Source organism: Panthera pardus, unplaced genomic scaffold (assembly GCF_024362965.1).
Source record: "Panthera pardus isolate Hobbes unplaced genomic scaffold, ASM2436296v1 HiC_scaffold_16, whole genome shotgun sequence".
In the NCBI taxonomy this organism is placed as follows: domain Eukaryota; kingdom Metazoa; phylum Chordata; class Mammalia; order Carnivora; family Felidae; genus Panthera; species Panthera pardus.
In genome coordinates this window covers 147034769-147056069 of record NW_026526721.1, presented here as the reverse complement: position 1 = coordinate 147056069, position 21301 = coordinate 147034769, and the positions used below count along the sequence as shown (strand labels likewise).

The 21301-nt window shown below is 42.1% G+C and overlaps 1 protein-coding gene across 1 annotated transcript; it reads left to right on the top strand.

The window, feature by feature from the left end:
- The first annotated feature begins 264 nt into the window (after positions 1 to 264).
- CMTM6 (CKLF like MARVEL transmembrane domain containing 6) lies at positions 265 to 20696 on the top strand. Its single transcript, XM_019422842.2, has 4 exons — positions 265 to 495; positions 12249 to 12425; positions 16907 to 17005; positions 20011 to 20696. The coding sequence occupies exons 1-4, from the start codon at positions 358 to 360 to the stop codon at positions 20143 to 20145; spliced, it is 549 nt and encodes a 182-aa protein (XP_019278387.1). The 5' UTR covers positions 265 to 357; the 3' UTR covers positions 20146 to 20696.
- The last annotated feature ends 605 nt before the right edge of the window (positions 20697 to 21301 follow it).

Sequence of the window (21301 nt, the reverse complement as noted above, 5' to 3'; positions counted from 1 at the left end):
CTTAAAATGAAACCTAATTGCTTTCCTTGCTCCTCAAGGCCTCTACATTATGCGGCCTCTGCCTACATCTCCAGCTTTATCTCCTCTCCTCCTTTTACTCGGTCTTTAGGACAAACTGTTCTCTTTGCAAGAAAAGTCTCCAGATGTTTACGAAGTTTGATAAATGGATAAGGCCTAGGGCGGCGGGGGCGGGGCTAGAGCGGGGCGGGGCTAGAGCGGGGGCGGGGGCGGGGCGGGGCGGGGCGGGGTGGGGCGGAAGCGGGGGCGGAGGCCCAGGAAGTGACGGCCCGGCCGGTGGTCCTTCTGGAGTCGGTGTAGTTCGCGGCGCCACCTGTGCGGCCTCCGCGTTCCTGGGCGATGGAGAATGGAGCGGTGTACGGCCCCACCACTGAGGAGAACCCGGGCCCTGCCAGGGGCGCCCGGAGCGGCCTGGCCGCCTACTTCTCTCTAGGCCGGCTTCGGTTGCATCGGCGCCTGTTCAAAGTCTTGCAGCTGGTGAGTCCGCGGCCGGGGTGGGCGAGCCTGGCCGGGGCCGAGGGGGTCTGGCCCCGGGGCCGCCGGCCTGCGGGCTTGGGAGGCTGCCGAGCTGCTTCTCCTCGACCTGGTTGTTCAGGAAGCGGCGGTTTCCACACCCCCAGTTCCTTCTCTGTCTGCTGGAAAGGGGGGCGTTACCTCCTGCCGCCGGGCTGCCTCTCAGCCCCAGGGTCTCCCCGGCTGGGTCCCCGAGGACGACCTAGGGCCCCGGAGCGTGTTACGCGGGTCCAGGAAATGCGTCGGAAAACCCAAGTCAGCCGCTTAGACTTCTGTCCCTCCATCATCTGTTACGACCTTCGTCTCCTCTCCCAGCTGTTACTCTGCAGTATCGTCCAAAATGCCTGTGTTTAGACTACGACGTGCTTTGTGTTTATCTTTCTCTGGTTCTTGCGGTTTTCCTGGTACGAGCCCATGGGGCAGTTTAATTTGTTGAACAAAGTCTTCCGTTACTCCTCACGGTATTGAGATGTGTGTATTCAGTAAATTGTCTCCCAGATGTCTTATGTTGGCTGGAAAAGAATTACCTCTGAAGGAGCGGTATGTGTGTACGAAGTACAAAGTGAAAGGGACAGCTTGTATTTGTGTGCAGGTAGCCAAAGTAGGGCATGGTATACCTCTCCCTCAATTTTATTGAGTTTCCGTTTACTTTAGGCAGTAAACGCGCCTTAACCTAGTAGTGAAAATGTCAAAACACCTTTGAATTTTAATTCACATTACACACATGCTGACATCCCAAGTTCTGTTTTAACCAAGGTGACCATTTTCTGGAAGAGGAAAAATCAGACTGCCTAGAACGTTTGTAAGTTGGTTTTGTTTAATCATCTCAAGTAAAAATAGCCAGTTGGTTTCCTTAGGAAGAACTTAAGTTCTTAGAATTCCGATAACCAGAACTTAACATTCTTGGAACTCAGATGGCCTATTTTTATTAAAGAGAAAAAGAGCTGTCAGAAAACCGGCACTACTTATGAATCATCAAAACGATCACATCTGGGAATAGTTTGGGAATCACTTGGAGGCAGGTGACAGTGTGGCCTGTGGATCCCAAGAGGGTCTGGCTCTCTCTCTTTCCAGCTTCACTTTGGGTAGTTCACACTGGAAACCTTTCAGTTCTTACCGGGCATCAGGGGTTCCCTCCAGCCATTGTTCCTTTGTTATCAGCTGTTCCTTCTGCCCAGAAGTGCTGCTTTCTGTTCTTTTGTCAGTTCGAACAGGACTTTTAGATGTCAGCTGTGTTCCTCTGCAGTAGAGCTGAAAATGTTTCTACATAAATAGTAGAACTCTGTAGAACAGAAAAGAATTAGTATTCATCTGAAATATTCTTGCTGCTCTAAGGACATCATCAGTATTGGTGTCCTGCCTCTTAAATCTCCTATTTTCAGTTCTGTTTTTTTCCTGTTTAATCAGAAATGGCAAAGCTACAGTAAAATTTCTCATTACCTTATTTATACTTTAATAAACTGTATTCCATACCCCTGGAAAAGAATACAACCAGAAATTTTGGTGATAGACTTTTTACTGGGTTGTGGAGAAGAGGAGCAGATGAATTTGCCTCGCAAAAGTTGGTAGACTATTCCTGCTTGTTCTCCATCATACCATAAGGAGAAGAGGGAAAGAATAAAAACTAATGTCTCTTTTTGAAATCCATTTACAGGCATATCTCAGGTACGGTGGGTTGGGTTCCACACTGCCGCAATAAAGGGAATATCGAGTCTAATGAATTTTTTGGTTTTCCAGTGCATATAAAAGTTATGCTTACACTATACTGTAGTCAGTGAAGTGTTCAATAGCGTTGTCTAAAAAATATGCATACCTTAAAATGTAAAATATTTTATCGCCAAAAAATTCTAACCATTATCTGAGCTTTCAGTGAGTTCACTGACCACCATAGCAAATATAATAATAATGAAAATGTTTGAAATATTGCAAGAATTACCACAGTGTGACACAGAGACCTGAAGTGAGCAAATGCTGTTGGAGAAATGGTACCAATAGACTTGCTTGACTCCTTGTTGTCACAAACCTTCAAGTTGAAAAGTGCAGTATCTGCAAAGTGCAGTAAAGCAAAGTGCAGTAAAATGAGGTATGCATTTATTTCTTTATGGGGAACTTGTAATGTTATATGAATACTTTCTCTTTTTTAAAAAATGTTTATTTCTTTTTGAGAGTGAGTGTGTGAGCTGGGAGGGGCAGAGAGAGAGGGGGACAGAGGATCTGAAGTGGGCTCTGTGCTGACAGCAGCGACCCTGATGCAGGGCTCGAACTCACGAACCACGAGATCATGACCTGAGCTTAAGTCAGACGCTCAACCGACTGAGCCACCCAGGTGCCCCAAGAATGCTTTCTTTAAAACAGATTTTAAAAAATATTTCATTATTGCTTTCCATTTTGATTGTTGTCTTTTAGTTCCTGCTTTGTTTCAATAATGTCCTTAATCTTTTCACAACAGTATATTGTAGGAGTTATGCAGAAAGTGCCAAGGAAGTTATATATGAAATAAAACTGTCATCCAGCTTGGGCAACAGGCAAAGTTTTCTTTGCTAAAGTAGAAGTACATTCTTAAAAGCCACATTCTGCCTTTAGGTTGTTTTACTTTAGATAACTTTTTATTTATTTTATTATTTTTTTAAAGTTTATTTATTTTGAGAGAGAGCACGGAAGCCGGGAAAGAGAGCGAGAGAATCCCAAGTAGGCTCTGCACTGTCAATGCAGAGCCCGACTCAGGGCTCAATCTCATGAACCACAAGATCATGACCTGAGCTGAAATCAAGAGTCAGGCGCTTAACTGACTGAGCCACCCAGGCGCCCCTAGATAACTTTTTTTTTTTTTTTTTAATTAAGTAGCTTTGCAGAGCTCCAATAAGGAAACTACTGTAATGGAGAACCCCATAATTGGGAGAGGAGGTACTTTAACAAGGGAACTGGAAGTCATGTGACATTTTATCCAAAATGTGGTGCATTTCTGTGTTTGTGTGTGTTATTCCAGGCCCCCAAATCTTACCAGATTCTGAAAACCCCAAAAGAGAAAGGAATCTTACTCTAAAACTTAAAAATCAGACTCTGCATACTTAGGACATTCCTAGAGTTAAAGGAGACTGAATTAGCTTTCCTCCGAGGTTCTTTTCACTGTGTTAGATTTTTACAAATCTCCGGCTCTGGGGGGTGCTGGTACAGAGCTGAACGCCAAAGGGGTACAAGGGGAGCCTACAAACGGAAGGAGAGGTCAAAGATAAAAGAGCGTGACTAGCTCTTGAGTTAGATACTTTTGGAATTACATAGCTGTGTCTGCTACCATTCCTTTAAAACTTTTATTTTGTCAAAGGCTTGTCCAGAATATAAGCATCCCTTACCTACCAACTGCCCTTCCAGAGCTAAAGAAGAAATAAAGACTCAGCTGGGAATGCAGTGTAAGGAGTCATTGCAGTCCTAAATTTATGTAGTTTATTTATCAGTGTATTTTATCCTTAGATTGGTCCTTATGCTAGTGTGTGTGTGTGTGTGGGGGGGGGGGAGTTGTTATTGTTGAGGGAGTTTGTTTTTGTCGTAAGGGGAACATTGCCATTGGCCACCCGATTCCTTGCTAGTAAGCTGGTGCAGTGATCTAAATCTGTGCAATATTCTCTCTGCAACAGGCTGGCACTGTGTGCATGGTACCAGTTGAATGTCCTGATGGCTGCACAGTACTGTGATTATAATGACTCTTCAAGCAAGCGGTTTGCTTTAGAATTCACCAGTGATTTCAATTTATCAAATTATAAAATGAAGTTATACTCTGTAGGTCCCAAGAAACAAATCACCTAGAAGCAGTTTATCTTATAATGGTGTCCTTTTCACCATTAAATGTGAAAATTGATCTGTACTAAATTGAAATGCTATATTTTTACCTTGAGGAAGATCCATAATGTCAGCAAATTATATCTTTGAACCTTTGTGAGAGTCAATATTTGCCTAAGGCAAGGGAGGCTTAGCCGAACTTCAGGCTGACAGATTTGTTTACTTGGATCTTACATATGACTACAGGTTGGTTTTTTTTTTGTTTTTTTTTTTAAACGTTTATTTTATTTTTGAGACAGAGAGAGACAGAGCATGAACAGGGGAGGGCCAGAGAGAGGGAGACACAGAATGCGAAACAGGCTCCAGGCTCCGAGCTGTCAGCACAGAGCCCGACGCGGGGCTCGAACTCACGGACCGCGAGATCATGACCTGAGCCGAAGTCGGACGCTCAACCGATTGAGCCACCCAGGCGCCCCTGACTACAGGTTTTTAGTAGCAAGGTCATTAATTCACGAATTAATATAATTTTGTAGTTGGAGCCTTATAATGAATGGCGAACATTAAAACGTTCTCTTTAGGGCGCGTGGGTGGCTCAGCCCGTTGGGCGTCTGATTCTTGGTTTTGGCTCAGGTCGTGATCCCAGGGTCATGAGATCAATGCCCCCCCCCCCCCCCCCATCGGGTTCCATGATGAGCATGGAACCTGCTTGAGATTGTTTCTCTCTCCCTCTGCTCCCCTCCCCTGCTCATGCTCTTTCTCTCTCTCTCTCCAAAAAAAAAATTTTTTTAAGTTCTTTTTATGAGAAATGCTTTAGCTGTAGACTGTTAAAGACAAATGGTAGAGACTTAGTGTTTAATAACGACTGTTAATTTTAAGGAAGACTGAAGTTTCAGAAAGGGTAGTGAAACTGAAACGGAGAGAGACATAGGGTAGTCATTATTTGAATGTTTAAATCACCAGAACTGTGAGTAAGCCATGTCTTAGTCACTAAGATTTCCCAAATGTGTTGACTCTAGCACGTTGGTTTTAATGTAACATTTAACAGCAAAAGGGGAAATGCACAGAACTCTGATTGTAACTTCGAAAATCCAGTCTTATAGGGGAAGCCTACACAGATATACATAGTTGTCAAATGAACCTAATAAGCAGTTTTTATGCGGTCGGGGGGGTGGGGTGGGGAGAAAGCACAGAGTGGGAGTCAGGAGACCTGGGTTTTTGGCTGTGCCTGGCCAGCGTGGGACCAGGCCTGTCCGAGATTCATTCCATCACCTGTAGACACAAGGGTAGGAGACTGTGCCCTCTAAGAGGCTCCCAGCTCCAAAAGCTTGACAATGCCCATAGTTCTATTTGGGAAAATTTTATGTTATTAGAAGAAGCGGCACTGGGCATACTGTTGTTAGGTACTTAGTATTCATTAAGCAATATTTAATGTGAGGTCTTCATGTTACTGAGAGTAAAACTTTACCAGAAAATAATAATTGAGCCTTTCAACTTACTTTTTTTTTTTAATTTTTTAAATTTATTTTTCAGACAGAGAGAGATAGAGCATGAGCAGGGGAGAGGCAGAGAGAGAGGGAGACACAGAATCCGAAGCAGGCTCCAGGCTCTGAGCTGTCAGCACAGAGCCCGACGCGGGGCCCGAACTCACAAACCGCGAGATCATGACTTGAGCCTAAGTTGGACGCTCAACCGACTGAGCCATCCAGGCGCCCCTTTCAACTTACTTTTAACATTCATCATTCTTTCCTTACCCAGTTCAGTGACCTTACCTCTTTTCTTATCCCTAACCACTTTGGTATTTAATGCTGGGGACTACACATTTCTTGAAATTATTACTTCTCTTAACTTTCACATTAAAAACTTTTTTTTTTACAAAGTGTTTGTTTACCAAAAAATATACATAAATTAGAAAATATGATTAAAATAAAATAAGCACCACTTTACTACCACCCCCTTCACTTTGATTAATGATTTGGATATATATATATATATATATATATATTTACGTTATATATATATTTTAAGTCAGGAAGGGCAGAGAGAAGGAGAGAGAGGGAGAATCCCAAGCAGGCTCTGCACTGTCAGCACAGAGCCGGATATGAGGTTCATGAGATCATGATGTGAGCTGAAATCAAGAGTTAAATGCTTAACCCACTGAGCCACCCAGCTGCCCCTGTTTACTTGCTTATTAAGGAGTTTTCCTAAGAAGTGTTATACTTCCTGTGACTTGTTTGTCAGGTGCTAGTTTCTCTTTTCCTTCCCACTCCTGAACTGTGATACTCTTTCACGCCCCACCCAGTCCTCTGTGCCTCCTGCCTTGTAACCAGCTAAACCAGGCGGGCAGTCCCTGTTGCTTTCATCCAGAATCCATACTCCCTGGCCAGATCATCACATAACCTAACCCCTGGCTCCTTAAACATTTTTATTATCACTCCCCACCCAGTTAGGTCAGTTGTCCTATTATTTCTGCGGGGCTTACCATGCAAATTCTTGCCTTCATGAATCTGTTCTTTTCTGTCCCCCAACTGGAATGTCCTCTGTCTGTCTAGATCGTATGTGTCTCTTGGCCCTGCTTTGAGTCTCACCTTTCCACTTACCCTTCTCTAGCCACTATTAGGTGGATCCAAGCATTCTCCTGAGATTTCCCGAATTTACAGATAATGGATGTTCAGTTATGAGGTGTATTGTTTTCTTATGCACTGATCTTGCTGCTCTGTCCTTGTGTTCCTATACATACTACAGTGTTGGATCAATAATACTCAAATACACTTTTTGAAAAAGTTTTTTAAAATTGAGATATAATTGACATGTATCAGTTTCCAGTGTATAACATAAAGGTACCGTATAGTGCTGTCGGAGATTATATATAGGAAGGTTAGGGGCATCGGACAGAGATGGGGAGTCAGGAGTAAACTTCATACTGAATATAGTTTGTAGTGTCGATCTCTTGGCCTTTAACTGGGAGTAGGAACTAGTAAATGCCCAAACTTGGTATTGTACCCCTTTAGTCTCTCAGGGTGTCCGTGCAGAATCTGCCTTTTAATACCCATCTGAGGCTTAAGGTCAGTGAGAATGACTCCTGTTAATAAGTTTGGAACAGGATTGGGGCACCTGGGTGGCTCAGTCGGTTGGGCTTCCGACGTCAGCTCAGGTCACGGTCTCACGGTTCATGGGTTTGAGCCCCTCATCGGGCTCTGTGCTGACAGCTCAGAGTCTAGAGCCTGTTTCAGATTCTGTATCTCTCTCTCTCTGCCCCTCCCCGACTCGCGCTCTGTCTCAAAAATAAATAAACATTAAAAAAAAATTTTTTTAAAATAAGTTTGGAGCAGGACTTGTAATGAAGACACTGACTGCTGCTACCTGAGCTAGATCCTGCCAGTGTCTTGCAAAGAATAGACAAGCAGTCTGTATGTCTCTAGAAAAGATTTTACTGTCGTATAGGCTACACAGATAGGGGTGTTCCTGATAATCTAATTTATCGTAATAAGAATGGCTCACGATCAACTCTTCTCAGACCCCAGTTAGAGTTTTAGGCTGAGATCTTCTCACAGTTAATTGACTTGTGTACACCTGAGGTATATTTTGCAAATTTCTCATAGAGAAACTGCGAAAAGTTGGATAAGATTTAACATAGAGGCAAGAATAAAGCAAATGGAATATTAGACATTTAGTGTTTTGCTATACTGGAGTCGTGTACAAACTCATCCTGTAATTATAATTTCAGGAGATTGGGGAAGTACCTTTACACAATGGCTTTCTGGGATTCGTCTTGCTGTGTCACTTTGTATCCCGGGTGCAATGATTGGGAGTGCCTTACCTGACCTCTCTCTGAATGAAGTTGTTTGGGATATGCTGGACTATTTTATGACTCACTAACTTGTAGGAAATCCTAGCAGTAAGATCTGTGTTTATCCTTACATGCATTCTTTTCAGAATTTCGTTGGAGGGGAGAAATCCCTTAGAGGCCTTCATACCAATGTAGGTTTGACCTTTTCCTTTTTAACTTTTTTCTTTTGAAATAATTAGATTCACAGGAACTTGTGAAGCAAAATGTACAGGGAGGGCCTCTGTACTCTGTGTGTGTGTGTGTGTGTGTGTGTGTGTACATTTCTCTGCAGTTTTATCACATGTGTAGCTTCCTAGAGTTGCTACCACAACTGCTCCAGAACCCGTCCTATCACCATAGGGTTCCCTCATGCCACCCCTTTACAGCCACACCTTTCCCCTCTCCCCTGGCCACCACTAATGAGCTCTCCAGCTTTGTAATTTGTTATTTGAAGAAGGCTATGTAAGTGGAACCATGTAGTAGGTAACCCTTGCGTTTTGGAATTTTTTCCACTTTGCATAATTTGCAGATCATCTAACTTGTTGTGTATGTGAAGTTTGTTCCTTTTTATTGCTCAGCAGTATTCCATGTTATGGGTGTACCACAGTTTGCTTCATGGTGGAAGGACATCTGGATGGTTTCCGGTTTCCAGAACTATTTTGAATAAAACTGTTATGAACATCCATGTATTGTTTTTTGCCTAAGCGTGAGTTTTCATTTCTCCTGGAGAAGGTAGGAATGCAGTTGCTGGGTCATATGGCAGTCGCCTGTTTAGTTTTTAAGAGACTGGTCAGCTGTTTTCCAGAGTGGCTGTGCCATTGACTTCTTCTTGATGACAGTATGTTGTAGGTCAGCATTTTTATACTATGCAGTGACATGTATCTGCTTCTTTTGGTAGCACTCTTGGTGCCATTAATATATCTGGTTGCTTCTGGCCCGAGGGGCAAAATGGCATTTCCCGATAGGCTTTGGTTTAGGTCACCAGTCATCTTGATGGTCTTAACGCTCAAAGGAAACTCCCCTCGCTTTCACAAAACCCACACAAACCTGCCCAAGTGAACCTCTCTTCTTTGTCTTCTTTCTGTTTCTAGAGGAGAGTTAGCCCCAAACCTGAGCCCCAAATCCTACCTATAGAGAGCTGCTTTTCTTCCTCGTCTTGAGACCCACCCGTCTTACTGGTTTCTGCCTTTTTAAGCATGCTCAGTTCTCTCTCATCTTGAAATTCCCATTCCTTTGACCTTGTCCACTACTCCCCTGTCTGGCCAGTCTTTCCAAAGTACAGCTTGTGACTGTGCTGGCTCTATCTCACCGCTTTGTCCTCCTCTCACTTCTCACTGTGCAGTGCTGTAATCTTAGCCTCCCTGCCTGACCACACTGCCATGGGCTTGCTGATGTCACCAGCAGCCGCCTGTAGCCCAGTATGATGTAAGTGTTTCAGTGTCGTTCTTACCTGACCTCTAAGGAGCATTCATTATTCTTGATTACTTTCTCTTGGTAGAAATCCTTTTTTCTTGTTCTGCTTCCCGCTTGGAATGCTGTTCCTGATTGTCCTTTGCTGGTGTCTCCGCCTCTGCCTATCCCTTAAATCGTGGGGTTGCTCAGAGTTCTGCACTAAGCTAGCTTTCCTCCTTCTGGGGGATCTCACTGGCTGATGCCCACATCTTCGTCTCCACCTGCGACCTCTCCCCTGGGCTGTAGACCTGCGTACCTTTTGCCTCCTAGGTACCTTCCTTCGCTCTCTCACAAACCCCTCATACCCAGGATATTTAAAACTGAATGGATTCTCTCCCCAGCACCCTTGCCTCTTAAAGAAGAAGAACCAAAAAGACCCAACTCTTCTTTCTGCAGTGAGGCCCCAGTGCATCAGTATCGTGTGTGCATACGACAGTGGGGGTGCTTGCATGTAGTTGAGTTGCCGAGTTCACCAGAGTGAACCATTGTCCGTTTAGGGCACAGCATTCTGACCCACGCCCCTGTCTGGCACTCTTGAGCACACTTGAGGCCCCTCTTGCGCGCTTTTTTTTTTAACTAATTAATTAATTTTTAAAATTTACATTCGAGTGAGCATATGACTTCAGGCCCTCTTGAACACTCTCGCCTCTGCCATCAGTCGACTTGTGTTATTCGCAATACTGCTAATTACGCTTTCTATCGCCAGACATTTAACTAAATATCACACAGACTAAAATTGAGTGTGGAAAGGAGTTGTTTCCTGTGAAAACGAAGTTGTATGCTTTGGCAAGTCCGAAAAATAAATTACTAAAGTATTTGCTGTGGAATTAAGTTAGAGCGAGGCGCCTGTTGTAGAAGGCTAGTAAAACTCGTCCAAATCTAGAAGGATTCTGCACTCTGCTTCTCAGGTGTCCAAGGCCTTGCTCCACTTCACCTAACCATTGGTCTGGAAGTGGTAGTTACAGATGAAGAAAGTGATGAGTGCAGAAAACATGATGTGGAGTTGCAGTCAGTAGGCTCAAACTCCAAGAAAAGCCCAATTTCAAAAGATTGGTGAATAAATGTGCTTTTTCGTTTTAAGTTAAAGCGTTCAAGTATGTTATCTTATTTCCTACTCTATTTATTTGTCTGTCTGTTTATTTATTTATTTATTTATTTTTAAGTTTTTTTTAATGTTTATCCATTTTTGAGAGACAGAGACAGAGTGCAAGTTGGGGAGGGGCAGAGAGAGAGGGAGACACAGAATCCGAAGCAGGCTGCAGGCTCTGAGCGGTCAGCACAGAGTCTGACGCAGGGCTCGAACCCACAAGCTGTGAGATCATGACCTGAGCTGAAGTCAGGCACTCAGCCGACTGAGCCACCCAGGCACCCCATTTATTTATTTATTTGTTTGTTTGTTTATTTAAAAAAAATTTTTTTTAATGTTTATTTATTTTTGAGACAGAGAGAGACAGAGCATGAATGGGGGAGGGGCAGAGAGAGGGAGACACAGAATCTGAAACAGGCTCTGGGCCCTGAGCAGTCAGCACAGAGCCCGACGCGGGGCTCGAACTCACGGACCGCGAGATCGTGACCTGAGCCGAAGTCGGCCACTTAACTGACTGAGCCACCCAGGCGCCCCTTATTTATTTATTTTTAATGTTTATTTATTTTTGAGACAGAGAGAAAGACAGAGTATGAGTGGGGGAGGGGCAGAGAGAGAGGGAGACACAGAATCTGAAACAGGCTCCGGGCCCTGAGCTGTCAGCACAGAGCCTGACGGCGGGGCTCGAACCCACAAACCATGAGATCATGACCTGAGCCCAAGATGGATGCTTAACCAACTGAGCCACCCAGGCGCCCCTTTCCTACTCTGTTTAAATGTGTCCTGATAAGGGCTTCTACTGCGTCTTGCAATGATATCAGACTACTTGCAATGATTTCCATTACTACTACCCGGTCACTGTCTTGCCCTGCTTTCCTACATCACCTTCCCAACTGGATGTCCATCCCAGGATCTGCCCTTTCCCCAGTCCCTTCTCCATGTTGTAGCCAGCAAGAACTACTAAAAGCATAGACCTGATTGTGCTGCCCATTTGCGTGAAAATCCTTAAAATCCGATTTTTAATAATAAGCGAGGACATTTAGATCTAGCCTCTGCTCACCTCCCTAGTCTGGTTTAATCATTTTTGTGCTGCGGTCCCCTTCCTTCACACTGGATAGTTGAGCCATGCGGACTCAACTCACTGCATGGTTCAGTGGGGCGGGGGGATATATGTATGCATTGGGGTGGGAGGGGTACCAAGCGCTTGCACCTCCAGGTCTTTCTGTGGACTGCTTCTCTGCCTCGAGCTTCTTTCCCTGTCTTTTACCCCCGAGGCTGACCCTCCTGTCCTTCGGGAACCCTCTCCTGACCCCCCCGAGTGGAGGGCCTCTCCTGTGTGCTTTTATAGCAACACGCTGTGTTTTGCCCATTCTGGCCTTTAGCACTTGGTAGTTAATTATTTGCGTACTTGTATTCCCTTCAAGGCAACCGGACTGTAAGTTCTGTGTGGATCAGCTGCATTTAGTAATCGTGTTTGCCCTGGTCTCCACTTCACAGATAGTTGCGTGGACCAGTATGTTTTCTGAATGCTGTAGGCTTCTCCGGAAAACACTTAAGTGAAATGTTCTGTTTCTTTTGTAGTTGCTGTCTCTGCTGGCCTTCGTCTGCGAGGAAGTCGTGTCACAATGCACTTTGTGTGGAGGACTTTACTTTTTTGAATTTGTGAGCTGCAGTGCCTTTCTCCTGAGTCTCCTCATTCTGATTGTGTACTGCACTCCAGTTTATGACAGAGTCGATGCTGTCAAAGTCAAGTCATCGGTAAGCATGAAGACCTGTCATCCCTCTATGAAGAACATAGCTGTTTGGAGTCCTGTCCTGTTTTATTGTTCAAACTAGGGATGCTTGCAACACTCAGGAGCAGAAGACACTATCCATTGTTCCAGTTCTGCCCTTCGGCAACTCCATTTTCCCTGCCAGATGGTGGGGGAGACGGGGAAAATGGAATGAGAAGGAGGACGGACACGGCCGGGAGTTTACAGTTATGGGTGGTTTCCCCTAACTCCCGTTAGGTATTTTTTAAAAACTAGGATTTTTGCCACTTTTGATTTCTCACATTTCAGGGTGTCGCTCGTGGGCTCTACAGTTTCTCATTGTGCACCTGTCCTGTGCCAGGCATTACGCTGGATGCTAGAGAGAGTGATGAACTCATGTGACGTATTTCTGGAACTTTTAAAATGAAACCCCACACAGGGGTGCCTGGGTGGCTCAGTCGGTTAAGCATCCGACCCTTGATTTCAGCTCAGGTCGTGATCTCAGGGTCACGAGGTCGAGCCCCACGTCAGGCTCCCTACTGAGCACGGAGCCTGCTTGGGATTCTCTGGCTCTGTCTCCCGGGCCCTCTCCCGCCATGTGTGTGTGCACGCTCTCAAAAAAAAATAGTAGTAAAAAAATGTTTTAAAATGTGACGCCACATAATCCTACCTGTGGTTTTGACTTTTATTACAAAGAAATTTATCCATAAGTGGATTAAGGAGACATTTGTGGAATTCATTGTTCAGAAATTTCCCTTTTAATGAAAGTGCACATTGGAAATTTTATTTTCACAAAATCAGTGATACATAACTTTCTAAACCCGGTCTGCTAGTGCATGTTTTTATTTGAGCATAGTGTGGATTTGTGAGATGACATATGAGACGATTCACACACTGACTGCACTTAAGGAAGGAAGGAAGAATTGAGCATTTTACTTCTTCAGTAGTATTGGAGTGAAACAGTAGTGGTTTGTGAAGAATTGTACATGTCAGGGTCGACATATGTAAGAATTCACATCTCTGAGGGAAAAGATAAAACTCAGGGTAAATTTTTAACTATTAAGGTTAAGGGATAGGGGCACCTGGCTGGCTCAGTCAGTAGAGTGTGTGACTCTTGATCTCGAGTTTGTGGGTTCAGGCCCTACACTGAGGGTAGAGATTACTTTAAAAAAAACAAAACGGTGTAACAAGATAAATACAAAGCAGTAAAATTCTGTTATTGTTTTGAATTAATGAGAAGTAAACATTGGGTCATATATTAGTATACACCTAAGATACTTATTTTTATCTGTACACCCTTTTGTACTACCCTTTATAATTTTGTGCTGTAAGATCTGTTACCTTCTTTTAAAAGAATTATTTGAAGGTTAAAAATTAAACAAAAAATTGATACCACAATAGTTAAAAAAGTAACTTTGAAAAAAACAAAACCAAACAGGTAGAGTCTGAATCCCATCCATCAAGTCTCTTTGATGAGCACATACATGCGGATCTTGGTGTGGCCAGTGTATGACTGTTCCATTACCTTCCTTGGTGACAGCTGCTGTCAGCACAGACTCGTGTCAGATCCTGTATATACTGTGACTTAGAATCCTCATATGGTAATGCTCCATTTTTCCAGTGAGGAAACTTAGATTCAGGGTGGTTATGTAACTTGTCCAAAGTTACACAGCTAGGGTAAAAATAAACCGAGATTGCAACCCAGAAAAACCCTCCACACGCTGGATTCCGTTCTGTGGCCACCGCTGAATCCTGTTGGAACCAGTGCCCAGCCAACTTTAGATGCTGTCATGGCCGATATCAGCCCCCGTTATCTAGATCTCTATATAATGATGACAGTAACAGAGCCTATTTATTGTATGGAATACGCATATTAAGATGAGGATACAGAGAATATCTTCGAGCTTTTGGTAATCATATTTGTAATCTCTAAGTCCTTCCTTTCTGCAGACAGGTATGTGGTAAGATTTGGGGGCAAGTGAAAAGTTAACTTGTGTCTGAGCTGATTGATTTTTAGTTCCAGTGCATGAATTTATATTTTAAACATTTAAGATTGAAGTGATTTTTTTCAGTTTTTACTCTCTCCACAGCAAAACAGTATCACTGTCCGTACGAATATTTTTAGAAATGTTTAAACTTTAGTGCTGCATCTGTAGTGTTTAAGAACCTTGATCTTTTTGACAAGAAACAATATTACATTATTTTCCAGTTTAATGGTCTATAACTAAACAAGATGTGAAACATTTATGACATCTTGAGCATTTAAGTTATTTTAGAGTAAGTGCTGATCTTAAAATGCTGGGGGGTAGGGCAAGGAATAAATCAGTCATTTCATCCTAAAACAGCCTTTGTAGATATTTTACAAAAAAACTGTAAATATTTTATTTCTTTTGGGTGTTTCGTGTCTATTCATAGATGATGATGAAGAGTTACAGTCCTATATGTTGTACTTTTCACCTAACACTGTAAGGATTCCATGTTTGTTTGAAAGGTTTAAAAATCACTTTTACTCCTGACCTGTTAACGGACTCAAATACTTTTTTAATGTCAGAGGTTTTCTGTTTTGAGTGTGTGATGGGTGGTGATGGTGGTAGTGTCTAGGGAGGACCAATAAGCTCTTTGAAGGGAGGATCGTTTCTATTCCATGCTACTGTGGCTCACGTTCTGTCAAGAGTAATAGTAGCCAAAAGTTGTGGGACACTTACCGTGTGCCTGATACTGGTGGTCTAAGCATTTTCCACAGATTAACTCAAATCTTTAGAATCACTTATGAAGAGGATACCGTTCTTATTCCCATTTTGCAGATGGAGAAACTAAGGCACGCAGGTAATTAAGTGACAAATTCAAAGTTATACAGCAGGAAGTAGTGTAACTGGGATTTGAACTCAGGTGGTCTGGTTCCAGAGCCCATATTTATCGAACAGTAAATTATTCTGTCTCAAAATGGTTGTCCTGTTTAATACCTCCTTGAATGAAATCCAAATATTAGTAAATGGAGTTTTATATTTGTGTGTCGCCGATTTGAAATAACATTCAAAGGAATAGGAAAAGCAAAGTATTATAGAAAAACACCTCTTTTAGAAGCAAAAAGAAAATCTCTTAAATTTTTTGGTGAATGTTACGTGAACAGCGGACAGTCTGGGAATTCTGTGTTGGGTAGTTTTATCGATACTAGGTTTACTGGAGATGCATCTCAGGAAACTCTGAAAGTATCAGACTTAAAACCCTGAGCAATGGCTGTCATTTTACCGGTTTCTCCTCTGAATCAAGTGCATGTCAAGTGCTGTTTGCCGTTGGCATCTGAGAGGGAGCCTTACCAGATAATGCCAGAGAGCCCTTGGGAACCCATGGAGAACTTCGTGTCGTGAGCTACATTATGATGAGATATGGAAGCTTCTATAGAGCAGATAAGCTCATCATACAAGCTCATTTTGGGTTACTTACTTGGAACGATTGAAAGCAATACGTTATTCCAGAAAGTTTACGTGTCTAAAAACATACTATTGGCATAATTTTATTTGGTAAATGACGGGTGGTTCATCTGATTCTCTCTTTTCTAGAGTGCTTTCAAAGCACTGAAGTACTCTCAGAGAGGCCATCCTAGCATAGAATCCTGATCTTCCTTAACTTATGACGGGGTTACATCCCGATAAAACTCATCGTAAGTTGAAAATACCGTTAAGTCGAAAGTGCATTTAATACACTTAGCCCCCTGAACATCATAGCTTAGTGTGCTCAGAACACTTACTTTAGCCTGCAGTTGGGCACAGTCATCTCCCACAAAGCCTGTCTGATAACAACGTGTTGACTCATGTCATTGAATACTGTCCCGAAAGTGACAAACGGAAGGGCTGTGTGGATACAGAAGGGCTGTCAGAGTACGGTAGTTTACCCTCGTGATCGGGGGCTGACCGAGAGCCGCTGCCACAGCCCAGCAGCACGATGGAGGGTCATCCCGCGCAGCGCCAGCCTGAGAGAGGACCCACACCCACAGCTGGAAGTACAGTTCCTACTGAATGCATAGTGTTTTGGCACCGGAGTTAAAAATCACAAGCGGAACCATTGTAAGTCAGGGACATCTATACTTTGAAAGGGAAGAAAAATTTTTTTCTTTCTGGTTTTTCTTTTTTTGTTTGTTTTTGTTTTTGTTTTTGCTGGAAGTAAGATGGCATGTAATAAATGGCTTTGGAAATTTTCATATGTCCTAGAGAAAACGACACACACATATACACGCATGGCCTTTTGGGAAACTGCTTTTATTGAAAGATTATCTTGTGATGTGTTCTGAATATGCCCCATCCAAAGTATGGATAGCATTCCTTTACAGGATAATTAATGAATGCCAAGCTTATGGAAAAGTTAGAAGCTGAAGCATGTAAATTTGGGTTGCATGAAAAAGCTGTGTCACCAAAGTTTTTTAGAAGTAAAAGCCAAAAACATTTGTTTCTATGAACCTAACCCTACTGTATTCTTTGTGCACGTGTGTAGGATTTCTATATTACTTTGGGCACAGGATGTGTGTTTTTGTTGGCATCCATCATTTTCGTTTCCACACATGACAGGACCCCAGCTGAGACAGCTGCCACTGTGAGTACCTTGTATTTTGAACCCTTGCTTATTTTTGTTTCCTTAGAAATATGGAGCTTGGAAAGTACTAAAAGGTTATACAATAGGGGAGCATTGTTCATCTTTTAACTTATTTTTCAGTGTAATTTTGAACGGAGGACCTAAGAGCAAATAAATATGATATAGCAACCTAGAACCTGTGTTTAGAATTTGACCAAGTTTTGTTAATAAAAACCTAATCACTCCACATATGAATGTGTTCCTGCTAATGGAAGGGGTAGAACTGACTTTGTTATCTGACTTCCTTATCTTCTTTTCTCCTTTGCAGTGCGGCAAAAACACGCATACGTGGCAGGTGTAAAATAGCCACACTATTTTAGAGAATAGTGTAGAGAATACACAGGAGAAATGATCGAAAGGTTCAGCCTGATAGATGAGATCGATAAGGAAATGTTTTTATCTGAAATCCTTGGAGGACCAGATTTTTTTTTTTTTTTAATTCAGAATATTCTGGATTTTACAAAGGCAGTGCTGCAGAGGGCCTGGGGCAGACCCTGTAATCCAACATGTTAATATTTCTGAACCATGAATACTCATAGTAAAGGGGATAAAGACTGTAAGTAGTTTTGCCTGGTGTCACTTTTGAGCCAAGTAAATCATGAAAACGTTTGAGTTTTTGTAGCTTTTTGGATTTCAGAATTACAAATCAAGGGTCATGTCGTGGATTTGTGAACACAAACGACTGAAAATAACAAATCCTCTTGCAAGTCAGATGGATTCCAATTAATACTTTGTTCATAACAAATTTGAAGTTGTAATTAATTGAGTTGTCAGCTAATAGATCATTAAAACTACTCTCAATTATAGAAAACTTAAAAGGAGTTCAGGGACTTGCATGGTTATATCTACCTGTTCATGTGAGCAATTTGTTAGCACACATGTCAAAACAAAACCGAAATTAAATCAGTGCTGAACCTTGACTCATTCTAGCAACAAGTAATACTTATGCCTGAACCATAATCATAAATACATGAACCAATCGGTACATGAAGAGAAAGATCTAAGTTTTAATGACCCTTATGGTTAATTTCAGTTTATATACATATTTGTATTGCAGAGGAGTATGATAGGGTGATCAGTGAAATGTTTTAAGGTATAGAAGTTCATTGCTCTAAAATCCTTAGAGGAAGTGAAATAGAATTGAGGAAAGTTGAGTTGAAGAGGGGGAAAAAAGCATGGCATAAAATTCCAGGTTGTTAAAACAAAGCTTATCTGTATAATTAGGTGATGTGTTAGACTTACAGTATTTAGATTTCATTGGCTATATTTAAGAGTGGTAATTTAAAAACTCAGTATTTATAATAAAAATAAAAATTAAAAAAAACTCACTATAATATGCTGGAAATTACCTTTTGCAACTTATGAAAAAAATTTACAGACTTAAATGAGTAAGGGAGTCCATTAAAAAAAGAAGAAAAAATTGAAAAGTATGTGAGCAAAAGATCGGGAATATCATTTGTTTGGATGCTATGGCATAGAGGGCCCTGCATGAACTGGGGCTCTCGAGGGGGTCAGGGATGGCTTCACAGACACAGTGACATCTGATCTGTCCTTAAAGCGTGTAATATGTTTGCCCAATAAGGGGATAGATGCCATCAAGCCAAAATGAAGACTCCAGAGGGGAGAAGCGACTTGGCTTCAGAGATGTGGGATTGATAATTAAATTTAGGTTGGATATGTTGGGGCTATTTGGGTGAATTGATGAATTTGGAGTTGAGTTTGCTTTATAGTGAAATGAGGCAGGATGCATATTCTTGAGGGGTTGGGTGTGAAAAGTCAAGAGATTGGAGCTACAGCAAAATATGAAAAATCAAGAACAAACTGCTGGGGGCGCCTGCGAGGCTCAGTCAGTTAAATGTCTGACTTAATTTCAGCTCAGGTCATGATCTCACAGTTCATGAGATTGAGCGTAGGGCTGTGTGCTGACAGGGCGGAGCCTGCTTGGAATTCTCTCTTCCTCTCTCTCTGTCCCTCCCTGGCGCGCTCTCTCTCTCTCTCTATCTCTCTCCCAAAATAAATAAATAAACATTAAAATAATTTTAAAAAAAGAACAAACTGATGGTTACCAGAGGGGTAAATAGGTGATGAGGATTAAGGAGAGCACTTGTCGAGATGAGCACCGGATGATGTATGGAACTATTGAATAACTATAGACCTGAAACTGACATTACACTGTATGTTAACTAACTGGAAAACTTAAAACTAAAAAAAAAAAAAAAAAAAAAAAGCGATAATAAAAAATCATGGCGATGGGGTGCTAGAGGTGGAAGGGACTTTAGCCATCACATACATCAGTTTTCTCTTTTTACAGAGCCGTTCTTTGGCCCCCATTTCTTTAAGGGTTTTGCTAGTGAAGAAGATTTCTTCTTAACAGAGTTCTCAGAATGCTTGATCGTATGTTAGAGGAGTGCAATGAGGAAGTGATTTAAGGAAGAGGAAGTAGGTCGTGGTGTCATGTTGCTGTGTCATGACAGGGTGACAAGTAACTGGAAAATATTTTTTAGGTAATTTAACCTAAAAGTATCTTCGAAATAGAATTTCTGTTTTGATAGTGATCACTTTGTGCCATTTTCACTCCCTACTCACGTATTTCTCTCATCTCACCTGTGAGTCAGTCTAACCATTGCCAATAATCCTGTGTTTTGTATCATTTTCTACGATTTTGTTTTTCATCTATTAACCTTAGTGTCACAGGTTTGGCACCCCACATCCCACATGCACACATAAGGCAGGACATCTCTCTTTTGTGGAACTTCAACTAGTAGCCATTATTCTAGAATTTTTTTGTAACTTCTAGTTTTCTGATGACCTTAAAAAGTCTTTTATTACCAGGGGTTGAGAATAACGTGTATAAGATAAAATTGACGAATCGTGTTGCTTGTATAAAACGCTTTCAGAGCCCATTAGGAAATGTGAGATTACATTCCAAAACTCATCATACAACCTTCGCCCTTTCTTCTCCCCAGGTGTTTGGATTCCTAGCAAGTTTTATGTTCCTGTTTGACTTTGCCAGTATGGTCTGGGAGAAGCAACAGGAGTCCCAGATGAGAAAACCTGAGGCTACCAGGAGGACAGAGGCCACTGAACCACTTAATGCTTAAGGACCTAGGGAATAGGTGTTGCATAAGGTATCAGCTGCGTAATGCCTGAGCCCTGGCACAAACTCTTGCAGAATTTATGTAATGGTTAAACCACTTCTTTGGGGGAACAAGGGGAAGGGCAGGAAGGCACTTTTATCAATATTGGACTCTGTGTCAGTCACCACAAATTAAGCCAGAGAACTTTTTGTTTCCAAAAAAAATTTATTTAAATAACAGTTAAAACTTCTGTCAAATGAAATGGTTTTGTTTCTGTTTCGGAGGACAGTTGTTTCTTTAAATCACATAGCTCAACTGATGATCTTTTATTCTGTCATTGAAATACCCAGGCTTTACTGTATCTCACTCAGCCTTAAAATTATATTGTAATGTTTTAGGGTAATTATTATTAACTCTTTCTGAGACCTTTTCTAGCATAATAGAAACTGTATGGGAGGTGTTGTTATTTTATACGTATAAAAGAAACAATATCAAAAACCCTATGTTTATACTGCACTTTGTTGTTGATAAGCGAAAAAAAAAAAAGATTTTTTATATAATATAACACAGAAAAATGGAAGAAACTCTCATGGCTAAGGACCAAAGATAAAAAAAGATACACTTCTTGAACAATACAGTGATTATTAAAAACAGGCTTCAACTGCTTACCACTGTCTGAACAGATAAGTTCACATTGGGAGCTAGGAATTGGTCCATTCCCCTGTTGATATATGGCTCTTCCTACCGAAGTTAATACAGCTGTATCAGTCTGTTCAGCGTTTTCTTTGAAGCCTACCCTCTTTTCAAAACCCCAGCTTTTGATTTTTCATCTATTTGAGATTCTCCCTTTTCTCTTTATCCACATGGTCCATACACTGTTTCATCATCTGACAGAGAGGAGTCTCTGGCCGATGGCGGTTGTCTTTAGGTAGTCCAAACTTTGGGGCCCTTCTAACTGCACAGAGTATGCAGCGGGATCTTTAGGTTTCTCGTTCCCACGTCGGGGATTACTCTGACTTCTCTTTGGGGGAGACCTTCTTCAGGAAGTATCTAGCAAATCCTGCCCAGGTTAACCCTGAGGATGGTGTAAGGGGCAGCCCAGCCATTCCGCTTCAGACTCGTTCTGACCGTTTGCAAGAATGGCCTCTTGCTGGCAGGCTGTCCTAGAGCCAGCCGGCCA